Below are 14,558 nucleotides of genomic sequence, written 5' to 3' on the forward strand. Positions count from 1 at the left end.
TCCAGGGCAGGGCAAATAGTGTTAGCCAGGTTGATGGAGTCTCAGATATGGTACCTTCTGGCTCTGTGGCTCTGTTGGGGGCAGGGTTCAGAAAATAGTCAATGGTCTCTGCTCACCTTTCTTTCTGGGAGGAAGCTGTCTCCCAGTAATCACCTTGATGCCAGACACTTCAGTTTCTCCCTGTGTGCCACTGGTGCCTTTCAAGCTGCTACCCTGGTGCTGGAGCTTAGGGGGTTTGAGTCTGAGTAAGTTTGTGAGTGGGTTCTTTAAGAGGAACTACTTGGGACTTCAAAAGTTTGTTCCACCAACTCAAACGCCAGTTTTTTGCAGCCAGAAGCTATGGGGATTTATCTTCCTGGCACTGGAACCCTGGGCTGGGATGCCTGGTGTGGGGTTGGGACTCCTTGCTCCTGAGATATCCCTCCTGAATTTTTATTCACCGAACATGGATGTGGGACCATTTCGCATCTCTTCACCCTCCTTCCAGTCTGGATGGATTTGGCTTTTTAAATTCTGTAGTTGTCAGGCTTCCATTAAACTTGATTTCTGACAGTTTTTAGTGATGGTTTTCTTATAGGTTACTTGTAATTTTGATGTGGCTGTGCTAGGAGGCAAGCTGTGTTTACTTATGCCTCCATCTTGACCGGAAATAAAGTCTTACTATTTAGACGTGACGTACCAGATATAGAAAATCCTAAAGACCCCACCAAAAACTGTGAGAACTAGTAAACAAATTCAGTAAAGTTGCAGAATACAAAATCAGCATACAAAAATCTGGCGCATTTTTATAGAATTACAAATTATCAAGAAAACTGTCCCATTTACCACTGCATCCAGAAGTATAAAACACCTAGGAATAAATTTAACCAAGGATGTGAAAGACCTGCAGTCTGTAAACTTAAGACCCTGATGAAAGAAATTGAAGATGTAAATAAATGGTCATGATCATGGATTGGAAAAATATTCTTAAAATGCCCATACTACCCAAAGCTATCTACAAATTCATGTATTCCCTTTATCAAAATCTCAATGCTATTTTTCACTGAAATCGAACAAACAATCCTAAAATTTCTATGGGACCACAAAAGACCCCAAAATAGCCAAAGCAATCTGAAGAAGTAGAACAAACTGGAGACATTATGCGTCCTGATTTTTAACTGTACTACAAAACTATAGTAATCAAAACAGTATGGTATTGGTTTAAAAACAGACACATAGATCAGAATAGTGACCAGAAACCAAACTTATACATATAGGGTCAATTTATTTAGAACAGGAACCAAGAATATACAATAAGAAAGGACAATGTTTTCAATAGATGGTGCTGGTAAAACTGGGCAGCCATATGTAAAAGGGTAAAATTGGACCACTATTTAACACTGTACATAGAAATTAACTCAATACTGATTAAAGGCTCGAATGTTAGACCTGAAACCATAAAACTCCTAGAAGAAACCATAGGCAGTAAGCACCTTGACATCAGTTTGGTGATAACTTCTTGAACCTGACACCAAAAACAAAGGCAAAAGAAGCAAACTTACATATATAAGACTACATCAAAACTTCTGCACAGCCAAGGAAACCATGAACAAAATTAAAAGACAACCTACTAAGTGGGAGAAAATATTTGAAAACCATAGATCTGGCGAGGGGTTAAAATTCAAAATATGTAAAGAATCCACTGAACTCAATAGCAGAAAAAAACCACGCAAACTAAAAAATTGGCAGAGGGTCTGAATAGAGATTTTTTCCAAAAAACAATAATTGAAAACAGGTATATGAAAAGGTGCACAATGTCACTAATCATCAGGGAAATGCAAATCAGAACCACAGTGAAATATATTGCCTTACAGCTGTTAGAATGGCTATTACCGAAAAGACAAGACATAACGAGTGTTGGCAAGGGTGTGGAGAAAGGGGAACCCTAGTGCACTGTTGGTGGGCATGTAAACTGGTGCGGCCACTGTGGAAAACAGTGTGGGGGTTCCTCAGAAAGTTAAAAGAGAACTACTACATGATCAGGCAATTCTATTTCTGGGTGAAAACACTGACTTGAAAATATGTCTGTGCCCCCATGTTCACTGCACCATTACTTACAATAGCGAAAACAGGGAAGCAACCTAAGTGTTTGTTAATGGATGAATACAGAAAATGTGGTATATATATTTATCTACAATGGAATATTAACCAGCTATAAAAAAAAGAATAAAATCTTGCCATTTGCAACATGGATGGACCTTAAGGGCATTATGCTTAGCGAAATTACTCAGAGAAAAACAAATACCACATGATTTCATTTATGTGGAATCTAAAATCAAACAAACAAAAACACCCCAGAACTTAAACTCAGAGATACTGAAAACAGATTGGTAGTTGCCAGAGGCAGGGGTGGGAGGAGTGTATGAAAGTGGTCAAAGGTACTAACTTCCAGTTGCAAAACAAGGAAGTCCTGGAGATGTGTAGTGTACAGTGCCATGAATATAGTTAAGAATACTGTATTGTAATCTGAAATTTGCTGAGAGAATAAATCTTAAAAGTTCTCATCCTAAGGAAAACATTGTAACTGTGTTAACTGGACATACTGTAGTGATTATTTTACAATATATGCATATATCAAATCATTATGTTGCACACCTAAAACTAACCTGTGATGTCAACTATATCTCAACTTTTTCAAAAAGTTCTCCTCAAACATTTTATTAACTCAGACAGCTAATAAATATTGGGAATATTTCACTTAAATAATTACAAGAAATTTTTTTCATATGCCATGAAACATGGTGTTAACATTTAATTCTCTTTTTGTCTCACAGGTCTAAAGGGTCAAGTTTTTGATCATAAAGGAAATCCATTACCCAATGTAATTGTAGAAGTCCAAGACAGAAAACACATCTGCCCCTACAAAACCAACAAATTCGGAGAGTATTACCTCCTTCTCTTGCCTGGGTCATATACACTAAATGTAAGTATGCAGTTCTTAAAATATCACAAAACTCACAATACCTCCTCACCCAGAAGGAATCTAAAGCAAGTCTGGAAAGTCCAGGAGTAGCACAAACACATCGGGACAGGAGGAACAGATGACATCGGATTTGCCCTTGGCAAGGACTGAGAGAGGAAGCATGACAGGAACAAACCAAAAAATCACGTTTTTTTCCAGCCAGCAATTCATATTTTTAATAAAGGCCAGACCCTACTTCTTGTAATACCTTTTATGATTTTTTTTAAAATGGAAGAAACCTTATCCATAGTAGGAATAATTAAACAATGTAGCTAGAGTCCCTACAAGCTTTATAAAATACCATTTTAATACCCATTTCACGAAACATAATTTCTGCTATTAAAAAATAGATTTGGACAAAATTTCTTCGGGATTCATTAGAAGTAAAATTTGACCCACAAATTTTACTATATTAAGCAAGTGATAAACATATTTTGCAGTTCTTTCATAAGCAAATGACGGTGAGTTTTCCAATCAATGCAAGTGAAGTTCCAGATTTTAATTTTAATTTAAGGTACGTGTTTCTGAATCACTTCTTCCTGGTAGGAAGCATGGACTGGTTTGAGCCCAAGTAGGTTTGTGCAGATGAACTAAATGAATAAGTATCTGATTTAGTGGCAGGATTGTGTGTCTTACTCTCTGGTGACACGACTTCTCTATAGAAAAGTCAAAATTATTCTACTTTTTTTTTTTAGATTTTATTTATTTATCTTTAGAGGGGCAGGGAAGGAGAGAGGGAGAGAAATATCAATGTATGGTTGCCTCTCATGAGTCCCCTGCTGGGAACTGGCCTGAAACCCAGGCATGTGCCCTGACTGGGAATCGAACTGCGATCATGTGGTTCACAGGCCTGCGCTCAATCCACTGAGCTACACCAGCCAGGGCAAAATTATTCTACTTTGTTTGGTGGGTCTGATGCCGACCACAGTGGTGTTGTGAGCAGAGCTACTCCGAGGAGAGGGTGGTCTATTCTGCAGGAATAACTGGCTTTGCCTTTCATTATTTCACCTTTAGGACATGATAAAGGCCATGGGTTTTACTTGTTACAACTCTACAGAACTCAGAGGCCCCTGCTCCAGAGGTCATTCCTACAGCGCCCAGCAGCGGCCATCATCAACTGCTAGCCTTCTTCTTATGGTCTCTCCTCCCACTGAGTGGAGAGGACCCACGGGAAGACCTTGCCTCACTGGGACTCTATGCTATTTACTGTGACATTTCCATTCTGTGAAAACAAGGGTTTTCCTGGTAGTGGATCTAAATTATTTTGATGCAATTCCATAAAGAAGCCACACCCATATGGAATAATTATAAATAGTTCACTTCTAATTAGTTACACTAGTGTCGTACATGTTGGCTTTAGCTCCTAGTTCTAGGACAAGATTAGGAGGCGGGACTTTGGGAGTTGAAATGAATAGCTGCAATACATACCAGTTAGTGGTCACATAGATGTTATTCCCATTCTTTTCTCTCTTCACCATATATTGAGGATTTGTCCCATTTTCCTGATCATTTCCCCCAACAAAAACAAAACAAAACAAAAATCTAGCTAAGGATTCAGACTCATAGGAACAAAACCAGGCAAAATTAAAACATTCTAAGGAAGCAGTAAGCTTGTACACTTAGTTGTAAGGAAAATGGAATGATTTTAAGAAAATAATTGCACTTCTAAATAACATGGCTACCCAAGCAGGATCCCCAAGACTTGGGACACAGGGGAACAGTCAACTCTTTACCTTTACTCTCCATGAAGACAATGGGATCCGTCCCATTGTCTTATATCCATCCCATCAGTCTGGTGCTTCCTTCTGCTGACTTATATCTCCAGATACAAGGGACCTGGCTGTATTTCACTTTGTAATTCTTGGCAACAGCATTACCAACTATGGTCCATATCAACAGACATTGGATAACTCTTTCAGTGAGCAGAACTGAGCTGTTTACTAGCCTGGGAGGCCTGGCAGATTGTTACATGTGTTTCCTAAAAGGCTGCGTTTTAGTGGTGGATATTAGTGTTTTCAGCGTTGACACTATAAAACATTTGAAATCCTTTGGATGATTGTTTCTTATGTCTTCTCAGGTTACAGTCCCTGGACACACGCCACACCTCACAAAGGTGACTATTCCCAAAAAATCCCAGGACTTCAGTGCTCTTAAAATGGATATTCCATTTCCACTCAGAGGGCAGGTGGATTCTATCCCAGTATCAAGTCCTTCATGCCCTATGATTCCTCTGTACAGTAATTTGCCAAGTCACTCAGCTGCAACAAAGCCTGGTCTGTTCTTGTTTTTCGTGACTCTTTTTCACATATTGTTCAAGTAAAGCAAAATGTGAAACTCAACCCCATCACCACCTGGAATCAGGGATGACTCATGCCAGGTTACTGCACAGTCTAATTCCCTCTGTGGGCAACGGGACAAACTCCACCGTCTTTCCAAATCCTGCAACAAGCAACTCATGATAACAAAACGAATGATTTAGTCTTCATGATGAATGGAAGATACCCACCATCAAGTACTGACCACTTCCACTTGAAGTAGTCTTAGAAATTTGTAAGAAGTTAAACTTGATACAAAAAAAAGAGGTTCTCACAAGAAAAAAAAGGAGCTAATTTTCTGTATACAGAGAGCCAGATGAATACAAGCAATGAACATGAACATTTATTGATCACCTATTATATACAAGACCTTGTTATGAGTGCTATATATGAAGACAGAGTGCCATATATAACCAGTTCTCAGGGTGGGAGAAATGATGACAGGACTGGAGATATTTAGTTTTGCAGATGTTCTAAGGAAATATAAGAAAAAATAGGCAGCCGTGTCTCAGCGGCCCAAGAAAATAGGGGCCTAATGGGATGACAAGGGGGTGCCTGCAAAGTCCCACAACGATGGGTCAACTAAGTAGGCATCCCTGCCTTTCTGTACCTGGGTGCCACAGTCCTCTGTTGTGCCGATAGCTCCCAAAGCCTCTTGCCGGAGCTTCAGACTCACATCCAACCACTCACTGGATATATATCCACCAGGATGTGACCCAGAGGTACCTCGAGCTCATGTTGGATATTGAACATACTTTTGGCTAGAGATGCTCCTCCCCCTGCATTCTCTGTCTTGGTTACTGGTACCACCAAATCAGAAACCTGGGAGCCAACTTTGATACTTCCTCCTCCTCTTTCATCCCCTGTCGTCAGTCAGTCACTACAGACTGAAGTCAACTATAAATGGAGGTCAAGTCTACCCTCCCTCCATGGCTACTGGCGCTTCCCCATTTCAGCTTCACTCACACGTTCCACTGCAACAGCTTTCCTGGTCTTTTGCTCCCAGCTTTCTCTTCTTCAGATCCATCCTTCTCTCAGCCCTGGGGAAGGGGCGGAGGGTCTCTTTAAAACAAAAATCACCAACCTATTGTTTGTCCCTTCTCCACACCTAACGTCCTGTCCTGTCCCCTGTGTCTGGAATGCCTTTCTGACTCACTTTTTTCCCTCCCCCCCCCCTCCTTTAACACTCAGTTCAGATTTCAGCTCCTCCAGGAAGCTTTTGCTGACCCTCACCCCATTCCTTTCTGCTTCTCCTCCTCCCAGCCAATCTGGGGGCCCCTCTTGTTTGCTCCCCTAATGAAGACAGGTTACCTCTATTATTGGACTTACAACACTGCATTACTCTCCTGTATTTCATGTGTGCTATTTCTCCAGTAGAGTGGGAGCTCTTTGGAACCAGCGCCTATTTAATTGGTTTGAAAAGCACTTTTGAAATCCTCAGAGAATGTATTAGGAACTAAATGAATGAACAAAGGGTTCCAACAATCTGCTACCCCCAGAAACTGCATCGGGCTTTGAGTCATTTTATGGACCTGGAGCCCATGCTTTGGCCATTTCCAGTTCACTAGTAACACTGATGGAAGAGTGTTTTCGTAGATGTATCAGGAAATAAATTCAAAGATGGTGCTTTTCCTGGACTTTGCATTTATCCTAACGTTCATCCTAAAGGTACTATATTACCTGGTAATGCTACAGCTACCTTTTTTTAAATCAGAAAGCAAATTTTCACCATTAGTACTCAGTATGAAGCAATTATTCACTATAATGAGAGTTAACCTAACTTAAAACATTATATTAAGGGGAATTGAGTAAGAATTAAGGGGAAGTGTCAAACAGAAAAAAATAATAGCATAGCAACCCTGGTAAGCAGGTCTCTAAGTGCTGTGTATCAGTCATGGAAAATGAGTTGCCTTGGCTCTTATTTTAAATAGAAAGTTCTGTAGGATCTGGAAGCAAAACTATACGGGGCTTGGTGCGTGGTGAATGCTTGAGCCTGTAAATGAATGGGAGGCACGTGGGCATTTAGGAGCTGTTCTCGTGCCCAGCATACTCTGCCTGCACAAAATCACTCATGTTTAACATAAACAGAATTTGTAATCTTCTAATCACTTCTTTTAGAGCTGGTAATAACCTAAATATCTTGATCATTTTTATTTAAATAAGCCATAATTTATTATACTTGAAAGTATATATTAAAGTATTACAGAAAATGTATCAGCATATTACCTATGAAAGTACATTAAATTTGACTTGATTTACCATCAAGCTCTAAACAATTTTTCAATCAGGCGTTCTGAGCTCTAACTTTTCCTTTTCCAAGCAATTTTTTTCCTTTTTTTATTCTTGTTTTTAATTTTTTTTTATTTTTTAAATTAAATTTATCAGGGTGACATTGGTTAATAAAATTAAAAGACAGCAATTTTTGAAGAAACATGAACCAAAATCTGAATTGGTTCATGAGCTTTAATGTTAAGAAATGTTTTTGAAATTAGAAATTTTATCAGAATCAAACAAAGTTATTTAGAGATGAACAAAAGAATTAAAATTATCTCCAAACCAAATTTACGTCATACCTGAATTTAATTCAGAGCAGATTTGGGGTACATATTTTCAGTAGTGGCTCTGTACCCCACCATTTGTAGCAAAGGTTAGTAAGTACAATGGAGTCAGAGCTACACCCTCCGCTAATCCAGTGAAGTGTCCCAGAGGAGAAATGACCATGGAATTTTAACCATAGTCAGACCATACCCTTTCTGACGGTTCTCCACCCTGGAATGTTCCGCAGGTTCTAAGTTCAGGCATAACTCCTTTTGTGGAGAAACCGATATGGTAAAAGTTTTTGAGACAGGTAGGAGAAAAGATAGGACGTGGCAGTAAAATGATAATTAGGCAGAAGCCCTGGGCTCAGACCCACCGGTGAAACGGAGGCCTCTGCCGGCCTGGTTCTGTGTCTGTCGGAAGCTGTGGTTTGAAAGCCACACTGGTGCTGTTTTTGGTGTTTGCCCAGGTGGAGGAAGGAAATTAACACTCAGGTGAAACTATTTCAAAGGCGGTATAACTTACCCAGGACCAAATCTTCTGCCTCAGGTACAAACAGAATTGGTCTGAAAGCTAAAATGAAACATCGATTAGCTAGAATGATCATTTAATTATATTTAAGGAAATTCCCCTGAAGCAACAGTTTTCCTGGTGTGGGTACCCCCAGACTGTGCAAACGTGAATGAATGGGAACAGGTGGGGAGTGTTTTAAGGAAACATTATCGCTGCAGATAAGCATCAGTGCTGATTTTGTTGCTTAATTTATCACATTCAGAATTGAGCTGTTGGACGGACTCAATGTTTTGTTCTAGAAGCCCATTTGCATGGTCTACCTTTAGAAAGTAAAAATATCTGACCCTTCATTGGAAAGATCTTTTCCTAAGGAATGCAGAAAAACGAGCATCGCAGATTATCTCACGGCAACTGAGAAGTTCATTTCCTACTGTACACAGTCAAAACACAATTAATGTCTATTTCATGACTGATCCCTTATATCTTCCTCATGACTTTAGATGGGGGGAGAGGGAGAAAAGGGTCAAAGAGCAACAAAAAAGGTCAGTAACACCTGGAACAGAAGTTTGGAGACTGTCTAACTTCGTTGTAGACTTTATATCACTAGTAAGCAGGCATTGTTCTGTACTGCTTACAAACAAACTGTCCTGTTGGAATTTAGCACATGAACTGCTCCACAGCCCTTTGTAGATGTTTTGCAATTATTTTTGACATTTTCTCAGTGACTTTCTAATTAAGAGCTTTAAGTGCACAAATTAAGACTATAAAGTTTTATTGGATATTGGCCATGACTACCTCTGAACTTAATAAATCTAGAATGTTTCTTATTCTCAATAAACTAATATTCATGTAAACAGTGAGTGCTGTTTTTTTCCATTACATTACCTTGAAAACAAATACTTATGCAGGTCTAACAAACTCCACACAGTACAGAACTGATTACCACTGCACAAAGCCTGGGAAAGAGCAAATTTAACAACGTTTTATGAGGCAATCTTGCAGTCACTCTTCAGAGGTCAGAGAGTTCTTTCATAAATTTGTCCAAGTATGTTTTATTCCAAATTAACTTGTACTATGGGGTAGATAATGAAAAGTGTGCCTTCTGGTTTAAAAAAAACCCAACTTTGGAAAATTCATAATGGACATGAATGTAGTTTAATGGGTCTGAGAAATCATGCAAGAAAGAAATGGGATTTCCCAAACATACTTAGCCACAGAACCACTTTCTTAAATAATGTAGCCTGGCCCTAAGGTGTGGCTCGGCTGGTTGGGCATCATCCTGCCAAGCAAAATGTCATTGGTTGGATTCCCTGTCAGAGCACATGCCTGGGTTGTGGGTCTGGCCCCCTGTGAATGTTTCTTCCCCGGATCGATGTTTCCCTCCCTGTCTTTCTCCCTCCTTTCCTATCTCTCTAAAAATAAATAAAGTCTTTCTTTAAAAGAAAAAAAAACTACATTGGCCATGTGTAGGCATGATAAATGAGCTTATTTGCACAGATCTGAATGTTTTCTAAATAGCACAATCATTGCCTTAACATACCCTGAATATAGTGTTTATAGTCCAATTCTTATGACCAACTGTCCTTGGAAAAGATCCTTAATTCTATACTTGAAGTATTATAAATCCAAAATTAATAAAGCTTTACTGTATTTGAGGATACTCTGACTAGCGTGGTAAGCACTTCAGCCATTTATTTCTTACACGAGGTAAATTATGTGTGTGGTTATTATTTTAAAGTTTAGTTAGTAACTGGCAAAATCATACTTTGGTTCTATTCTGAACATAGTTCCATGGATTTTATTTTCCACACCTGAGTGTGTACAACTATCATATCTGGGCATCAAACAATGGGACCATCAATGAAGTGGCTATATTCACTATTTTGCTGATGATTTATAATTAAGTATAAATCAAGATGTTCATCTACGCAGTTTGAGATATTTTAGAATGCTATGTTCTGACCCTACTATTCTTAAAGTGTTACGAAATTTCTAGACAATTTAGAGCAACGTAATGACATTTCCAGCTAGTTTAAAAACAGTCCTGTTTATTCGATTTCTCAATTACACTTTATGAATTCACTAGTTTCTAAAACTGGCCTTAGGCACAGGTCTGAAACCTAAGTAACTACCAAGAACCACAAAACTCCGCCCATGAAGGCACTTCAAAGTGTCATAGCAGTTCTCAGTGTCACCAACAGGTCGCACCAAATCCTGAAATTAGGTGCAGAAAAGAGCCTGAAGGAGGCTAAGATGCTTTGGACTTAAAGTTCTGTTTGTGGGTGAATGATGGTTACTCTGAAAAACTTCTCAAACTGACATCATTACCACCTATCCTTTACTACACCAGAGAAGCTGGATGATAACATTTTTACTTACACAGGTAATATGACTACCAATTAATTTTTTATCTAGAAAGAGTATTTTACAAGGTTCTGAAAGAGTAAAGAAACTAAGAATTGAAAGGTTTAGTAACATCTAAAATTTAAGTGTAGGGGACCCATTTGTTTCGGTCCACCAAATGTGACTCAGCTCTGTATGGAAAACCTACAGAAGTGAAGTGGTGGGCAGGAGCCAGACCTTCAAACAGAGTTTTTCGGGGGGGATCAGGCCTAGAAAATGCATCCAGACTGTTATGGCTTGCTCTTGCTAAAACTCCCTCACCCTGGCCTGAAACAACAAATGTGTATTGTCTATCTTCAAGGTAATTTCTAAAGCCTGTATGAGTTTTCCCAAGGACAGAGCTAATCAGCTCATAGCCATTCCCCTCTGCATGTTATTTTCATTTTCTTGATTGTACCTAAAACATAGACAATACTATTCTATGTAATAGGTAATAAATCCTTCTTTGATGTAAGACCCAAGAAAAACAATAAAAGCTTGTCAAGGCAAGGGTCAGGGTGACCTCTTGAGAGAGTAGCTGTGCCGTTCCTTTTTCTCCACAGGATTGCTGTCACCTGTGCATTCATTCTCACCTTCAGTCACACAGGTATACTCTGCTGGCTGGAGTCTGCCACATCTGGTGCCCAGGAACAGGGACCAAGAGGCTATGAGCCGCAGTTGTGACCAACACACCAACTTGGTTGGAATGTGCACATCAGCCCAGGTAAAGGCCAATGACACTGAGTGTTTTTTGGTAAGGTCGTAGGGTGTGGTGCATTTCAGAGAAAAAGGGTATCTTTCCAAGGTTGCCCTCTCTTGCAATTGCACTCTCTTTAGTAAGCAGAAGCGTCTCTCTCTCTCTCTCTCTCTCTCTCTCTGGCAATCGCTGCACTTTGCGGGCATGGGTTGGGTGGTTAGGAGCCACAAGGGCAGCCGCGGCTGAACGTCCCCCCGTGACAGGATGCGTTGGGATGTGGACCAGGACAGAACACTAGGTTTCCTGCCAACTGTAAGCAAAAGTCCACACAACGAGAGGCGCACGGTAAAAACATCCACAAGCCCATCCCCGCGGCACAACCCCCAATCAGATTTAGGCCTCGGAGACAAAGCAATAAATTTTTCTTTCAATTAGTTTCTTTTTCTTAAAAGCACGTTGGCACATTCTTTCTTTAAAAGCTGCTTTTTGCAGCCCTTTTGATTCTGCCTTTTCCCTCCGCCTGACTGTAAACAGAAAAGCGGATAGTAAATGAGTGTTTCGGTTTCAACCGGACTCCAAAGATCACTTTTAGAACTCAGTGTTAGTTACAGGGTTATTTATGAGTGTCTCAGCTTCTTCCTGAAGCACTAAAGATAAGAGGCATCCCTCCCTCTGGCTTGAGATCTCAGGCGTTCCTACGTGAGTAGGGGCCTTGCAGAGGTGTCTGGGGTCAACCCCAGATGATGTGCAGGGGCCTCACGGGAAGTTCCAATCACAGTAATTTAACTCTCGGCTGGGTCAGGGAGCGCAATATAAAGGTTGGTCACCTGGCATTTCGAGTCTCCTCCCACCCACCCTGCACCGCGAAGTCTTCAACGCATGGGGAAAACCTGAAACCCATAAGCAGGTTTAGGGTACCCTGAATGACAGGCTGCCCTCCCTGACGGTTTTCACCAACAGTACATTATGACCCACTGCATTCTTTTCACTGAAAACAAGTAGAACTTCAAGGTGCGGATGGAGTCAAAGCAAAACTGGTTTTGTAATCGCCACGCTTATGGTGGGAGGAATATCAGGAAAAGGTTCTTTATTTGTTAAAAAGACTTTTTAAAAAGTTTCTGAAAATCCTCAACCATGAGGAACAGTCTCTCTAAAGAATAAGAGCAATGTTTTGTGCTAATTCGGCAGCTTTTTAAGGCTGCTAGATGTCTCCCTGATGAGGGATCTTTAGACTTAGTTATTTAGAAAAAAGTTGGGCAGAAGTTGAAACAGCACCAGGTGGTGTGAGATAAAGGTTAGTGTCTCACTCCCTCCTTTAGAGGATTTAATTTGAAAATACTGGTTTGCTTGAATTTTGTTTTTGTTTCTGTTTTAAAAGTAACGTCTCAATCTCAAAATGTTTTTGGTAAATAGAATGAGATCTCTAATGTTGTTATCCATCCTAAGGATTCTACTCAGAAAGAATTTAAATTGATTATTTGGGAAAAAAAAAGATCTCACTTCCCTCAGACAAGAAAAAGTGCAGGAAGAAAAACAATGAAAAAATGTGTCTTTTAACCATTCTGAATCCTCTTTCTGAAGGTGCAGGGACTGAGAACAGGGACTGCTTCAGTCCTGAGAACAAGCTGTGCTGAGCTTAGCATCATCCTCCCTCCCTCTTCTCCAGCCTCCCTAAAGTGGTCAAGGGCATTAGATAATGAGACAACTCACTATTAAGCACATTCCAGGAATGCAGTAATCACCAAGAATTTAAAAAAAGTAAATGTATTTGCCAGTAGAAGAAAAGCTGTTTCTAAAAGTTATGAATGTGTTCGTAAATTTGCCAATCTAAAAGCATGCTATAAGTGGGAGGGGAGGTGTGATGTGTTAAAGAAATATTAAGAATCCTCCTTGTTTATGCCAGAGCCATGACCTTTTATTGTAAAAATAACATATAAGTGTACTGTCTCGCAGGGAGAACTAACCCTTCTCCATGGAAGACTAAGTATTGTTTTTTAACTCAGTACCTGTAAACACTGATCATTTCCTTGGGGAAGAACTGGCTCTTCTCCCAGAGGGAACAGTCAGTCAAGTTATGAAAGGTCCTTGGTGCTTAACCACTTTTGTCTAAAACATATTTGAGCAGAACTCCCCCCTTCCTCCCCATTTTCCTTGCAAACTCTAAACCTAGAAACTAACAAATCCTAAGAACAACAGGGCAGTTAACATGTTGCTCAAACTCATTGCAGCTTGCCAAAACAGCAGAGGACATGTCTTTCCCAGTAGAGAAAAAAAATAGCACTTTTAAAACTGAGGCTATTTTTCAGCCGCCACTTGGAACCAAACCTCATTCACACTTCCCCCTACCTGTTATAAACTGGAAAGCCTAGGGTTAAGGGCTAAAAAGAGCCCTTCCACAAGGGCAAAAATCAGACCCTCAAAGCTAAACAGAAAAAGTAGTAGAAAAAGTTAAAAGACTGTTTCTTTATCCTTCCCAAGCTAAGCAAATTATTAAAGAATGCCCTGACTGTTAAGCCCTTACTAAGGCACCTCCGTCCATGGGAGTTAACCCTGGAGGACCAAGTTCTCAAATGATTTGGCCAACAGATGTCACTCATTGCGCTCCCTTTGGAAAATTCAAATACATTCATATTTCTACTGATACTCACTCTGGTGCCCTACATGCATCTGCTTTCACAGGGGAATCTGCTAAAAATATACAAGCCCCTTGGCTTGAGGCCTTTGGTCATGTAGGACAACCACAGCAAATTAAAACTGATAATTGCCCAGGATCGCTTGCCCATTCTACTCAAGCTTTCCTTCAGCGTTGGAATATCCAACATAAAACAGGAACACATTATAATTCAACTAGCCAGGCAATTGTTGAATGGGCACATCATACCTTTAAAAATCTTCTTTAAAAAGAAGGGGAAGGGAATCAAGAGTCTACTAAAAAAATTGATTATGTTAACTATGTTCACCTATAATTTTCTAAATTATGACGAATCAATCTGTACTCCAATTGAGAAACATTTTCAGAAGAAAGAGCCCAAGTCATCTTATGCTCAGGTTTTATACAGAGATCCTCTGGGAGATGGTTCCTGGCAAGGCCCTGTAGGTCTCTTAACATGGG

The 14,558-nt window shown here is 40.0% G+C and overlaps 1 protein-coding gene across 1 annotated transcript in view; it reads left to right on the plus strand.

Annotated features, from left to right (window-relative positions):
- CPM (carboxypeptidase M) overlaps positions 1-8,802 on the plus strand; it is an 85,897-nt gene extending 77,095 nt beyond the window's left edge. The window contains exons 8-9 of the mRNA XM_037049479.1: positions 2,814-2,962; positions 5,079-8,802. Coding sequence (XP_036905374.1) covers positions 2,814-2,962; positions 5,079-5,321 — 392 coding nt within the window. The 3' untranslated portion in view covers positions 5,322-8,802. The remainder of the gene's footprint in view (positions 1-2,813; positions 2,963-5,078) is intronic.
- The last annotated feature ends 5,756 nt before the right edge of the window (positions 8,803-14,558 follow it).

This window comes from Sturnira hondurensis, unplaced genomic scaffold (genome assembly GCF_014824575.4).
Source record: "Sturnira hondurensis isolate 20B ecotype Veracruz unplaced genomic scaffold, ASM1482457v3 Scaffold0006496, whole genome shotgun sequence".
In the NCBI taxonomy this organism is placed as follows: Eukaryota; Metazoa; Chordata; class Mammalia; order Chiroptera; family Phyllostomidae; genus Sturnira; species Sturnira hondurensis.